General features: G+C 40.3%; 1 protein-coding gene and 1 non-coding gene across 2 annotated transcripts; both read right to left on the bottom strand.

Moving 5' to 3' along the window:
- Positions 1–1,890: 1,890 nt before the first annotated feature.
- LOC110943046 (RAB6-interacting golgin-like) lies at positions 1,891–3,217 on the bottom strand. Its single transcript, XM_035989895.1, has 3 exons — positions 2,860–3,217; positions 2,289–2,812; positions 1,891–2,196 (listed from the first exon to the last, which is right to left on the bottom strand). Exons 1-3 carry the CDS (start codon positions 3,215–3,217, stop codon positions 1,891–1,893), a joined length of 1,188 nt encoding a protein of 395 aa, XP_035845788.1.
- Positions 3,218–11,513: 8,296 nt separating this feature from the next.
- On the bottom strand, positions 11,514–11,619 carry LOC118492750. Its single transcript, XR_004894752.1, has one exon. It is a non-coding gene; the product is annotated as a small nucleolar RNA R71 (small nucleolar RNA).
- Positions 11,620–12,411: the final 792 nt, after the last annotated feature.

The raw sequence follows: 12,411 nt of genomic DNA on the forward strand, positions 1-12,411 counted from the left end.
CTAAAAATCTCATTTGTTTGTCAAAAGGGCATTTACGGCATTTATAAGCATATTAACAAATCAGAACATATAACTCAAACCACTAAGAACCATGCAATATAACTCCAGAGGGTTATACTACTGAATAATGTGGTCCTAATGGAAGCTTAAAACATGGGAGAATTATGCTTAAATGGGTCAGAACTGAAAGTCAAAGCAAAAAATCAAGCTTTTGCGACTTTCGATTATAAACTGTGTAGGATCGTTTTGACCGATCAAATGAGTCAATTTGAGTTAATACACACTATTTGAGTCACGGAAACACTCAAACAGATTAGAATCAGATAGAATGGAGTAGAAAACATATGTAGATTACTTTAACACTTGTTTCTCATTCAATAATCACGTGAAAATCCGGCAGAGTAACGTTACACAAATAGCCAGTCCGTTTAAAATGAGAAACACACAAGCCTATTTATAGGCAACATCCTTCCGTTTGAAACTGACATGACTCAGTTCAAACGGTCACCTACTAAACCCTTCCGTTTGAAAGTGACAGACCACTCTTCAAACGGAACCCCTTGAAAACATCATAAATTTACATTTCAGCCCCCTAAACTATACATACTTGACATATTTAGACCCCTAGACTTAAGACATAGGCTTTAGACATCATGAACTAACAAACTCCCCCTTGGATACAGCCGGAGTCTTCAGTCTTGGTCTTTAAATCTTCACAGGGACTTGAACGTCTCTTCATGCTGCTTAGGCTTTTTCCTCAGCAAATTCCTAAGCCTGCCATTATCTTTCTTCCTTTTCTTCTCTTCCTCAGCTTGTATGTTCATCCACTTTCCTCGATTTTCTTCAAGCTTTCTACGTTCACGTTCAGTTTTCCTTTTGACTTTCTCTTCCAGCGACCACCAAGATGACCTCCATTTACTTTCAGAATTAATACTTTTCTGAAAGCAAAGAGTAGCAACACGTTGAAACTGCATGGCCTGCTCTTTATCTTCTGCCTGATAGTGTATCTTGTTTATGAATAGACATTCAATATCCTTCGCAGAGCAGTTCACTAACCACATAGGGTCATATACATGTATCTCTCTAATCTCCCTTCCTGCTCGATAGGTAATGACAGCCTCAGTCGAAATGTAACTGTATACCAAGCCCAAAAAGCCTTTATAGAAATCCTGCTCCATTGATGGCACTGGGATAGTCTTCATTGTCTTTGTCTTTTTACATTAAGTATCGTTTCCTCAACCCCTGTTTCCGGATCTACCCTCCGCACTCTCTTAAGGTAATGCGGCTTCCAGTGTCGAAACTCTTTCAACGATTCAAACTTTATATACCCCCACATCGGAATATCATTCTTTCGAACTGGATATCCTAAAGTTCTTACTTTTGACAGCTCATCCACATCCCACCATGGTAATGATATTATGTCATATAAACGTTCAAAGTACTGCACCCCGCACTCTCTCCTGATTGCATATGCATTAACATGAGGCAGGAAACCCCAGCTAATGATATCACCAAGCGACACACTTCGATCTCGTTGATAGTACTTCAATGGTCTTTTGAACTTCCTTTCGTGACTATCCTTAAACCACTTTTTCCGTTCTTCCTTTTCCCTATCTTTGGGAGTACCATCAAAGTTTTTGTATTTCAAGATCTCTACTACTTTCCTTCTCAATTCATCTCGATTCTCTTCTGTAAAGAACTCCATCAGCGTAGGCAACTGAGAAGTATCTTCATTTTCACTCTCGTCATCTGTACAATCCTCAACCTCAACCCTGTCGTACATGTCAGCATCCTCAACATACTTATACTCGTATTCTGGTTGGTGGTTGATGTCGAATGCATTTAATTCTTCCTCAAAATCAAACTTGAAATCAGGATTTACCATACGCATCATTTCTTTGATTGTTCCAATGTATACGTATGAAAGTGTTCACCTTCTTCCCTGTAAGTATCCAATCTTAGAATTAACTTTTCAGAATGTTCAACATTTTGAGTATCACCAGACTCCCCCTTTCCTTTAGCTCCCCCTGACTCTTCATTCACAGAATCATTCAGAAAATCATCAACATTTCTTTCCTTGGAAGCTTCAGTCACTTTTATACCCATACCACCTTGAGCATCGTCATCGTCGTTATCAGAACCATGACTGCTTGCCGAAAAGACTTTCTCATCCTCGTCATCTTCCTCATCATCACCCTCTTCTTCATCATCATCCTCATCATCATCACCAACTAGATCTTCAAGATGTGTTTCTTCCTCAAAAAGGCCAGATATAGCAGTTAAAGTACAGGATTCTCAACAACCAAAGAATGAACAATGGATCTCTCTGTCATTGCTGAACTACCTTCAACGCCTTTGCCTTTTTCTTTCATCTGTTTATCAATCTCAGCTTGGCGTTTAGCCCTGAGATCTTCAACTTGTATCTCTTCAAACTTTTGCTCTATTGACGTTCCAAGCATCTTTTCAACAACTTTGTTTAACATATAGAACTCATGCTCTTTCATTGCTTTAGCAGCCTCAAGCTCTTTGTTTTTCATCTCGAAATATTTATTCTGTTCATCCCTGCGAGCCTTTTCTTCTTCAAGTTCAGCCACTCGCACTTTCAAGATATCAATCTCTGATTGATCATTGTCAATCTTCTTCAGTAATTCTTTGTTATTAGTCTCTAGTCTCTTCACACGCATTTCAAGAATTTTCTCACGATCAGAGACTTTCTTGTTCTCAGCAGCTAATCTTTTGTTTTTAGCTATCACTTCATCAACTTTCTTTTCAACATTTTTGACTTGTGTGGTGTTTGCAAAATCAAAGTCTCCTACTCATCAAGACTTACACTCAAATTCGAAGGAACTGCTGGAAAACCTCGATACCCTGAAGAACCAGGTGTGGTTTGAACAATAGGTTGTGAGATTGGTGGTGTTTGAAAGATTTCTTGAGATGTGAATAGGGTTCGTTGTTGTGGTGGTGAGAGATGTAGTGGTGAAACATGTGGTGATGGTGATTGATGTATTGGTGGTGTGGGTTGTCTTGGTGGAGTTGGTTGTTTTGGAGGTGATTTGTGTGGTGATTTAGGTGGTAATGGTGGTTGTGATGGTTGTTTTGTCTTTGGTGTACTTTTCGGCAATCTGATAATCAACTTTCGTTTAGCTGCCTTTGGAGAAACCATCTTCTTTTTCTCTTGAACTTTCTTCTTTTTACTAGACGTTGTAGGCGTTTGCATTTCTTCCTGAGAAGGAACATAATCATCATCTTTCTGTCATTCCTCTCGTCTCTTTCTTTTCAGCTGTTTTTCTTTCTCAATTTCAGCTTGAATTCTTTTGGCACGCTCAACTTCATCTACTTCGTCTTCTGAAGAACTTGTAGTGCTTTTATCCACATCATCACTACCTTCATTGTCACCCATCTTCTCTATATCTAATTCATCCCCAATATCTTTCAATATATGTTCAGTATTAGGAGAAACTGGATCTTGTTCTTTTTCTGCAACTCCTTCAGTTTCAGCTTCAATTTCTACATCGGCTTCTTCTTCAGACTCATCAACTAACAAAGTCTTTGTCACTTTCTTTTGTTTCTTCTTTGGCTGTGAAGAAGAACCTTCATCTTTCTGTACCTTAGGAGTAGCTTTCGTGGTCCTCTTCTTCTTTTCCTTTAAGAACCATTCACCTCTCTTTGATATGAAATTTTCAAGAACTTTCAGCTCATCAGCATAACTTTTCCCTTTTCTTTCTTCTTCGTTTCTCCAGTGTTCATGATTTTCAGGATCAGGATCTTGACAATTTCTGTCTCTAATAGCTCCAAATAATTTAGCAGTCTTTGTTGGCTCTGGATGTTTTGGATGATATCTAGCTAATGATCTAATAGACTCATTATCCATGTGCGATAACACCAACAGATCATTTTCTTCGTCTTTATCCAGATCAGGATATGCATGGTCTAACATCATCTGCACAAATCTTGGATATAACCAAGTCTTCATGTCCGAAACTACTTCATCAACGATGTAGTGAAAAACAATGTGAGAGAAATTATATTTCTTGTTCAAAACAAGAGCTACGACCATGTTCATCAAATAATCACGCATTGTATCAAATCCTCCTTTCTGGTGACTTATTGCCATTAACACAGAATGAATAAGAAACTTGTACGGGTTCGAAAACTTTGACTTCAAATAACTTGCACTGTTTAAATCACCAACATAGCCCATTCTTAGCATACAGCCCTTAACCATCTTTTCTGGCAATTTCGTTGGCGAATCCTCTTCATCCGGGAAATCAATTACTTCTCGAACAACAGCTTCAGAAATAACAATTTGTTTCTTCTCATCATTAAACTTAACAACTGAATTGATTGTTTTGCTTCGTTCATCATAAGTTGCATGCTTCCAAAAACGTTTAATATGAGATCTAAACACTAGGCGTCTGTCTGCCAAAGCTTTCTGAATCGGTACTCTCTTCATAAATTCCAGAATACTACTGAATTCTGACGGATTCTGCTGCTCATCCAGATTACAGCATGCATTATGAATAGGATTGAACAACACTTTAGATGGCTGCAAAAACATAATCATACAACACAATTAGAAACACTTTGACAAATTTCAACATTTAGAAAACAATTCTCACAAGATTTTGTAAAGATACACTTCAAACGGAACACTATTAGAACACATTCAAACAAAACACCTTCAAACTGGACACTCCTCAAACGAGCATTCTCATACCGTTTGAACAAGACTTTCCCAAAACACTCTTTTCAAACGGACAGTTTCACACGGACAACACTCAAACGAGCACTCTCATACCGTTTGAACAAGACTTTCCCAAAACACTCTTTCCAAACAGACAGTTTCAAACGGACACCACTCAAACGAGCACTCTCATACCGTTTGAACAATGCACAAACCCTAAAAATTTCTAAGTACAAATCATCCAAATTAATGATAAGGGTTTGTTCTCCGTTTGTTTCCGAGCACACTGATGTAATTTTTAACCATCAAGACTCTCTAACGAAACCTAGATCTACGTTTAAAGATCTGCAAACTCGACAAACATTCAAACAACTCAAATCTGAACAATCAACCTATCAAACAATGATCTATAATCAATTCCGACACTACCCTTATGATCTAATATCATTTTAGCACAATTTATAACCCTAAATCTATATTATGAAGAACAGTTCATCGCCGATCTAAAAATCAAACATGATACGGTCAAAATTTGTTCAAATCCTCACCTTCACCATGTTTAGAGTTGAACTAGCCAACAATAAACACAAGATTCTGGTGAAATTTGGGCAGAGTAACGGCTGTAAACAAAGATTTTGAAAGACCATTTGAAATCGCTCAGTGGTAGCTTGAAACGAAACGGGAGGCAAATGATTTCTCAAACGGAACCCATGTGCTATTTATAGACTTGGCTCCTTCCGTTTGAAACTGACAAAGTATGATTCAAACGGAACCCATTCAAACATGATGTCCACTTTCAAACGGTCACACCATTTTCAAACTTGATGGCCATTTTCAAACGGACTTGTATTTAGAAATTTCAAACTTTTTGATTTTTCAAACATTTACCGACACACCCTTTGTATCTTTACAAAATTTAACATTTTAACCTTTTCTGATTGTTCACCTACACACCCAGTTAACCAAGTCCAAGTTAATGACCTTGGTCAACTGTTTGTCCGACCAAGTCCAAGTTAATGACCTTGGTTGACCGGATTATGAAGTACGCTGATGTTTAGATCTGAAAACAGTTCAAATTAATGAACTTTCGAACATTTTGAGACTTCAAACACTTTTTCATTCTGTCACACATGTACCAATCACACAACGTCGGGTGTCGAAAATAAGATGAAAAATTAAAATCTTTTTGGATTTTTAGCAAGATAAACTGAAATCTGTACACACAATCTTTTCGTGAGCGTGTTAGGGGATCATATCAGCATTTGACGAGACACAAGCACCGTTAAGCTACTATTTCATACCAAGCCTTAAACAATTCGCACAGATTGCCGATATACTGATCCTCTTAAATTCTCACAAAACTTTCAATCTGTTTGGGATACAGAATTAATGTTTTAAGACTTAAGCCTCTACATGTGTCCCACCTCAGTATATACTCCCGTATCCAGATCCCAATGTTCAGTCTTACAGGTGAGTATACCTAGATGATATCTGTAATGGGGTGTAATGCGAGGGCCGTGAGAGCTCAGGTCGATACTTCCGTATACGCAGAGAGATGACGGCTTCGACTTTGGTGGGTCCCCTTTAGAGGATCTTCTTTACAACAGCACATGATTATCATTTTGCAATGTTTAATCATTTTTTATGCTAAGGAGAGGCTTTATAAGTAAAGCAATGCGTAAAGTATTATCTGGGGACTAGGTCAGTATTTCCATACAGCAGAAGTCCCGGGATAATACCCCAGATATCACTAAGCATAAAGACCTAGTATCTCAGAATAAGGGACCTTTCAAACGAGATTTCGGGGGTTACCCATATATCCTGGAGGTGTTCCCCACGTAAACGCAAGTAAATTTTAGGTTTATATCCCAAACTGATCTACTCATTTTGCAAAAACCTATCGGCACATCTTTAGCGAGACTGCTTTATTGCATTTTAAACGTTACATTTCTTTAGCGTAATGTGTCCGTCTAGCTGATGTACTATCATTTCCCCTATTTTACACAAACTCTTTTTGAAGTTTTCTATTGTTTTTGGATTTTTTTTTTAATTTTATCATGTTTTTGTATTTTTCTACGAATTTCTCACCCTAAAACTAAAACATATTTTTGTGTTTTTGTTTTTATCGAAAAGCAGAAAAACAAACTTTACAGTAAGTTGACAACACGACATGGTTCACGTCTGATCACCGCCCTCCTCGGCTTCACATTCTACTACCCTCCCAAAACTTAGATTTTTTAACCCATTCAGTTTTAGAAGATAACAAAATCTCTTTTTGTCAAATGGTTTTGTGTAAAAATCAGCTTTCTGATCATCGGTGTATGTGCTCAATCTGAATTAACTTTTTCTCGTGACAATCACGGATGAAGTGGTGACGGATTTCGATATGTTTAATTTTTGAATGGTGAACCGGATTTTTAGTGATGTTTATAGCTGCATCGTTGTCCACATAGATCGGAGTATCCAAGAATTGCAAACTGAAGTCGCGCATTTGCTGTTGGATCTAGAGGATCTGTGAGCAACAGCTGGAGACTGAAACGTATTCAGCCTCACACGTAGAAAGCGCCACTGTGGTTTGTTTCTTGCACTGCCAGGTAATGAGTCTAGTTCCGAAGAACTGACACCCAGCAGTGGTGGACTTAGCATTCTGCTTGCAGCTTCCAAAATTAGAATCAGCGAAACCTGATAGGGAGAAGTCACCCGAGCGAGGATACCACAAGCTGATGCTTTGGCAGCCTTTCAAATACCGTAAGATACGTTTGACAATGGTCAGGTGTGACTGCTTCGGGCTTGACTGATATCTGGCATAGAGACATGTCGGGTACATGATGTCAGGCCGGGAAGCTGTGAGATACATCAGAGATCCAATGATTGATCGTTACATTGTCTCATCCACTTTCACTCCACTTTCGTCTGGACAAATCCCGTGGTTCTGTGCAAAGAGGGTTGATGCAGGACTGCATTCAGTCATGTCGAACTTGTCAAGCACGTCCTTTACGTATTTCGTTTGGTGAAGGAAGATTCCATCGGGCATCTGCTCCACCTGCAGCCTGAGGAAGAACTTCATCTCCCCCATTGAACTCATCTCAAACTTTTTCTTCATCACTTTATCAAACTCTTTACAAAGATCGTCGTTGGTGGAACCGAAAATGATATCGTCAACATAAATCTGCACGATCAACAAATGTTCTGCCACTTCCTTCGTGAACAACATATTGTCTATTGTGCCTCTGATGAACACGTTGCCCAACAGATATTGGGAAAGCGTCTCGTACCAGGCTCTCGGGGCCTGGTATAGTCTGTAAAGCGCTTTGTCCAGCAGATGGACTTTGTTTTTGTGCAGTGGATCTGTGAACCCCTGCGGTTGTCCCACATACACCTCTTCTTTGATTTTTCCGTAAAGGAAGGCGGATTTGACGTCCAGTTGGTACACTTTAAAATCTTTCCATGATGCGAACGCTAGGAAGATCCGTATTGCCTCGAGTCGAGCAACAGGTGCGTAAACTTCGTCGTAGTCGATGCCTTCCTGCTGACAAAAGCCTTGTACCACCAGTCGTGCTTTGTTTCTCACCACGACACCTCTGTCATCCCGTTTGCACTTAAAAACCCACTTTGTCTTTATCAACTTCTGATTCTGTGGCAGATCAACAAGTCTCCAGACACCTAGCTTTTCAAATTGTAACAGCTCTTCTTGCATAGCATTTACCCAGCTATCCTCTGTCAACGCCTCTTTGTACATCCTAGGCTCGATCGGTGAAATAAAACACTTTATTGAGAATTCTTCTTGCAAATGAGCAACAAAAGAATAGAAACATGTAAGAGCTCGGTTTATTTGGTCTCGGGTTTTGACACCACTTTGCAGGTCACCAATTATTTACTCTGACGGATGGTAAGACAAAGTTCAAGGCATGAGGGTGTCAGGCACATTCACTTCCGATTGCAAGTTCGATATATCAACGGTTTGATCAACGGTTTGATCCTCAGCTTCCATTGAAGTATTATTTGGTTCCTCGTCAAAGGTCGGAGCGGGTTCCACCTCTGAGTCGTCAGAATCGTCAAATGTTGGAGTTGGTTCCTCTGGTGGTTCGTGAGCTGTTCCACTCGGTCCTGCTTCATCATTGTGAGTACCCTCGGTGGGTGGAGGAACCACTATCAGTCTAGGCACTTGCTCCTGTGACATATATTGCTGGTACTGGTACAGAAGTGCTAGTTCCTCATCACTCGGCTGGACTGGTAGTTGAAACGACTCCCAGAGCTTGTCGTAATCGAACAAGAATCTTTGTCCGGGAAGATGTGGTGTGACGGGTGGTCCTTTGGACAACCCTTAAGCATGTTAAAAGACGAAATAGTCCTCCACTTAATCGTGTAATTATCTTGAATTAGATAACGACGGTGCTATTGTTTCAGGTGCGGTTTAGGAGCTAAAAGATGGAGTAATCGCAGCTTTGGAGGCTTTGGTGAAGAACGGGTTGAGCGTGGAACAAGAGAGACAACAAAGAAGACAAGGCAGCTCACCACCGTAAATTACGGTCCTGCCGTAATTTACGGTGGACCTGGATTTTGTATGTTCCTTCACCGTAACACAGGCTGTTTGGGCCGTAAAAGAATCATGACCACCGTAAATTACGGTGGAGCCGTAATTTACGGTGGAGTCTGCGAGCAAAATGTGTAACTGCCACTTTTAAGTTGGTTTTTTAGTGTCTTTTGGGTATCTCTCATCATTGGACGGTTCTAGGACATCATTGGGGCGATTTTGGAGAACTTGTTTGGTTTGTGAACATTTCTTATCATTCGGTTTGTGCTTTTGATTCGTATGAACAATAGTTTGATTATGATGATGATTCACCGAGCCATGTCCGGCTAAACTCTTCGGTGATCATCTTAGGTGAATGTTTCTTGAACTTTTGTGTGTTTAATTTCAGAATTTCTAGAATGATATCTTGCGTTGCTTGAATGTCATGGTGTATGTTTGATTGTTTGTAGTTTGTTAATCAATATTGCAATTTCTAGTCTTAATCGTACGTTCTTGGTGCCGTTGGCAATCGAGATATCACGGGAAGGGTTAGGGTTGGTTATTGATTAATTGGTCATCGGGAAACAACCTCGCGTTTATATAATCCGAGTACTTTGTTCCCTTTTATCACTTCAATCATCTATACACGAGTTATGTCTATGTAACTCTTTCTAGTGGAATTACACACAATTGTTTAAAGAAACTGAAACCTAAGGTGATCATTGTTCTCTCCTAATTTGTTTTACAACCAACTTTGATTTGAATTAGTTTTTAATTTAGTTTTCTGAATCAACAATCCAAACTCTTGAATTTTAATTTTTGCAATTTAGTCTAATATTAGTTTAAGTACAAGGCTATACAATCGACGCATTTTCCACATACTCCCTGAGTTCGATACCCTCTTACCACTAACTACAGTTGTTTGGGGATTAAATTTGCGTGACCCACGACAATCACGTCAAATTTTGGCGCCGTTGCCGGGGAGTAGTGCACAACGTGTGTTAGTTTAATAGTTTTGTTTGTTATTTTCGGGTTTACGTTGGTTGTGTTTAGTTTGCAGGTACTTCAGGTGTATGCATACTAGAGGCTCTCACAGGTCATCACCGCTATCGTTTGATCCGGAAATTGAAAGAACGCTAAGACAAAACCGAGTTTTAGTGCGAGAAAACAAAATCATTGGTTCACCCACTTCACCCATTACACCAAGAAACATCATGGCTGATTCTCAAATTCCACCTACAACGGGTCAAACAACCTCATCCTTTATACCTACTTCCACCCAACCATCACCAAACACCACATTACCTAATACCACCGCCGAATTCACACCATCCAATGTCACCCAACCAATCACCACTCAAACTGAGCCTACCATCACCTACAATCCATCCACCACAATCCCACCATTATCTCACTTCTTTCCCCCAACTACGGGTCAATCATCATCCACCTTCACAATTGCACCCAATTCAACTATCGTGCATACTACTTCATCTTTTAGACCACAACAACAACAATCGGGCTTTCAGTATTCGACCATCCCATTTGGGCAGACCTCGGGAATTCAAGGAGATGGTTATGATGAGGGATTTGAAGATTATGAGGGTTATGAAGATGATGGGTACGGTTATGGAGGTTATGGTGATCAAGGGGAGTTTGGGTATTTGCAAAGTCAATCTCAAGGGATGGCAAGTGTTGGTGGAATGCAACAACAACAAATTATACCACAACACATTCGGCCAAGACCACAAGGGCCACCAATACAACAACCTATTCCATTGCAACAAGTTCGGCCACAACATGTACAACCACAATTTCAAAGGCCGATTCAATACCCACCGATGCCCCAACAACCAATTGCACCACAAGGGCCTATACCAAGACCAATGGGTCCTATTCGTCCAAGGGGTCGATTGGGTGTTCCAAGAAGGCATCTTAGGGAACAAGCAAGGGGAATAGAGGCACATTTCAGGCCAATCGATTGGGTGTTCCAAAACCCTTCACCGGTGGTTATTCCTCACAACAACCAAGGGAGAACTTTTGAAGTAAGAACAAACTCGTTGCAAAGTTTACCGAAGTACAAAGGGTTAGCAACGGAGGAGTCGTATTTCCATTTAGAGGCCTATGACTCAATTTGCAACACTTTTGGGAGTCAAGGTTTTTCGACCGATGAAGTCAAGTTGGTCTTATTTCAGTTTTCTTTGGAGGATAAGGCAAAGAAGTGGTTCTACACTTTGCCTTCGGCATCTATTTACACTTGGGGGGAAATGCAACAAACTTTCTTAGACGAATTCTATACCGCCCAAAAGACCAATGATGCTAGAAAGGGGTTGAGGAGCTTCCAACAACAACATGGTGAGATGTTCCATGAAGCGTTCGAACGATTCAATATGATGATAAAGAATTGCCCTCACCATGGAATCGAATTGTGGGAGTTAATGAATGCCTTTCATGAGGGGTTGAGTGCCGAAGACGCACGCGATTTGATGTCTATCACCGGTGGGACTTTTGGAACAAACTATGAGAATGAAGATTGGGAGTTCTTGGAAAGCATGGCAACTACGTCAAAGAGGAAAGCTCAAGCTTCAAGAAGAGCCCGACCGACCACTACCCGACCGCAAGTGCACGCCATAGATGATGGTAATGTTCAAACCACTAACCAAATATATAATGTTTGTGCTTTGTGTAATGAAATAGGTCATGCGGCTGAAAATTACCAAGGGATGTTGGACGGGCAATACGAGGAAGTCCATGCGGTTCAAGGTCAAGGTCAAGGAGGAGGTGGTAGGAACTACAACAACATGAATTCTAATACCTACCACCCCGGATTGAGGAACCATCCGAACTTTAGATATGGGAACCCTTCAAATCAGGTGAACCCAAATTTTCAAGGTAGCCAAGGTAATTTTGGTTCACGGCCATCTTACAATAACCAAGGTGGGTACCGAGGCGGAAATAACCAAGGTTATCAAAAGCAATACCAAACGGGTCAAGAACAAGGGGGGGTCTTCGGGTGGAAACGAGGTGATGGAGATGCTAAAGAGCATGCAAATGGAGATGCAAAAACGGAACCAACTAGACGAAGTGCGAATGCAAAAAGATGAGGTTCGTGATAAAAGCATCCAATCACTAACAACCCAAATGGGTCAATTAGCAACCGATGTGGCGGAATTGAAGAAAGGAAAGGGTCAACTTCCAAGCGACACTAAGGTAA

The sequence above is a fragment of the Helianthus annuus genome, chromosome 5 (assembly GCF_002127325.2).
Source record: "Helianthus annuus cultivar XRQ/B chromosome 5, HanXRQr2.0-SUNRISE, whole genome shotgun sequence".
NCBI classification, from domain to species: domain Eukaryota; kingdom Viridiplantae; phylum Streptophyta; class Magnoliopsida; order Asterales; family Asteraceae; genus Helianthus; species Helianthus annuus.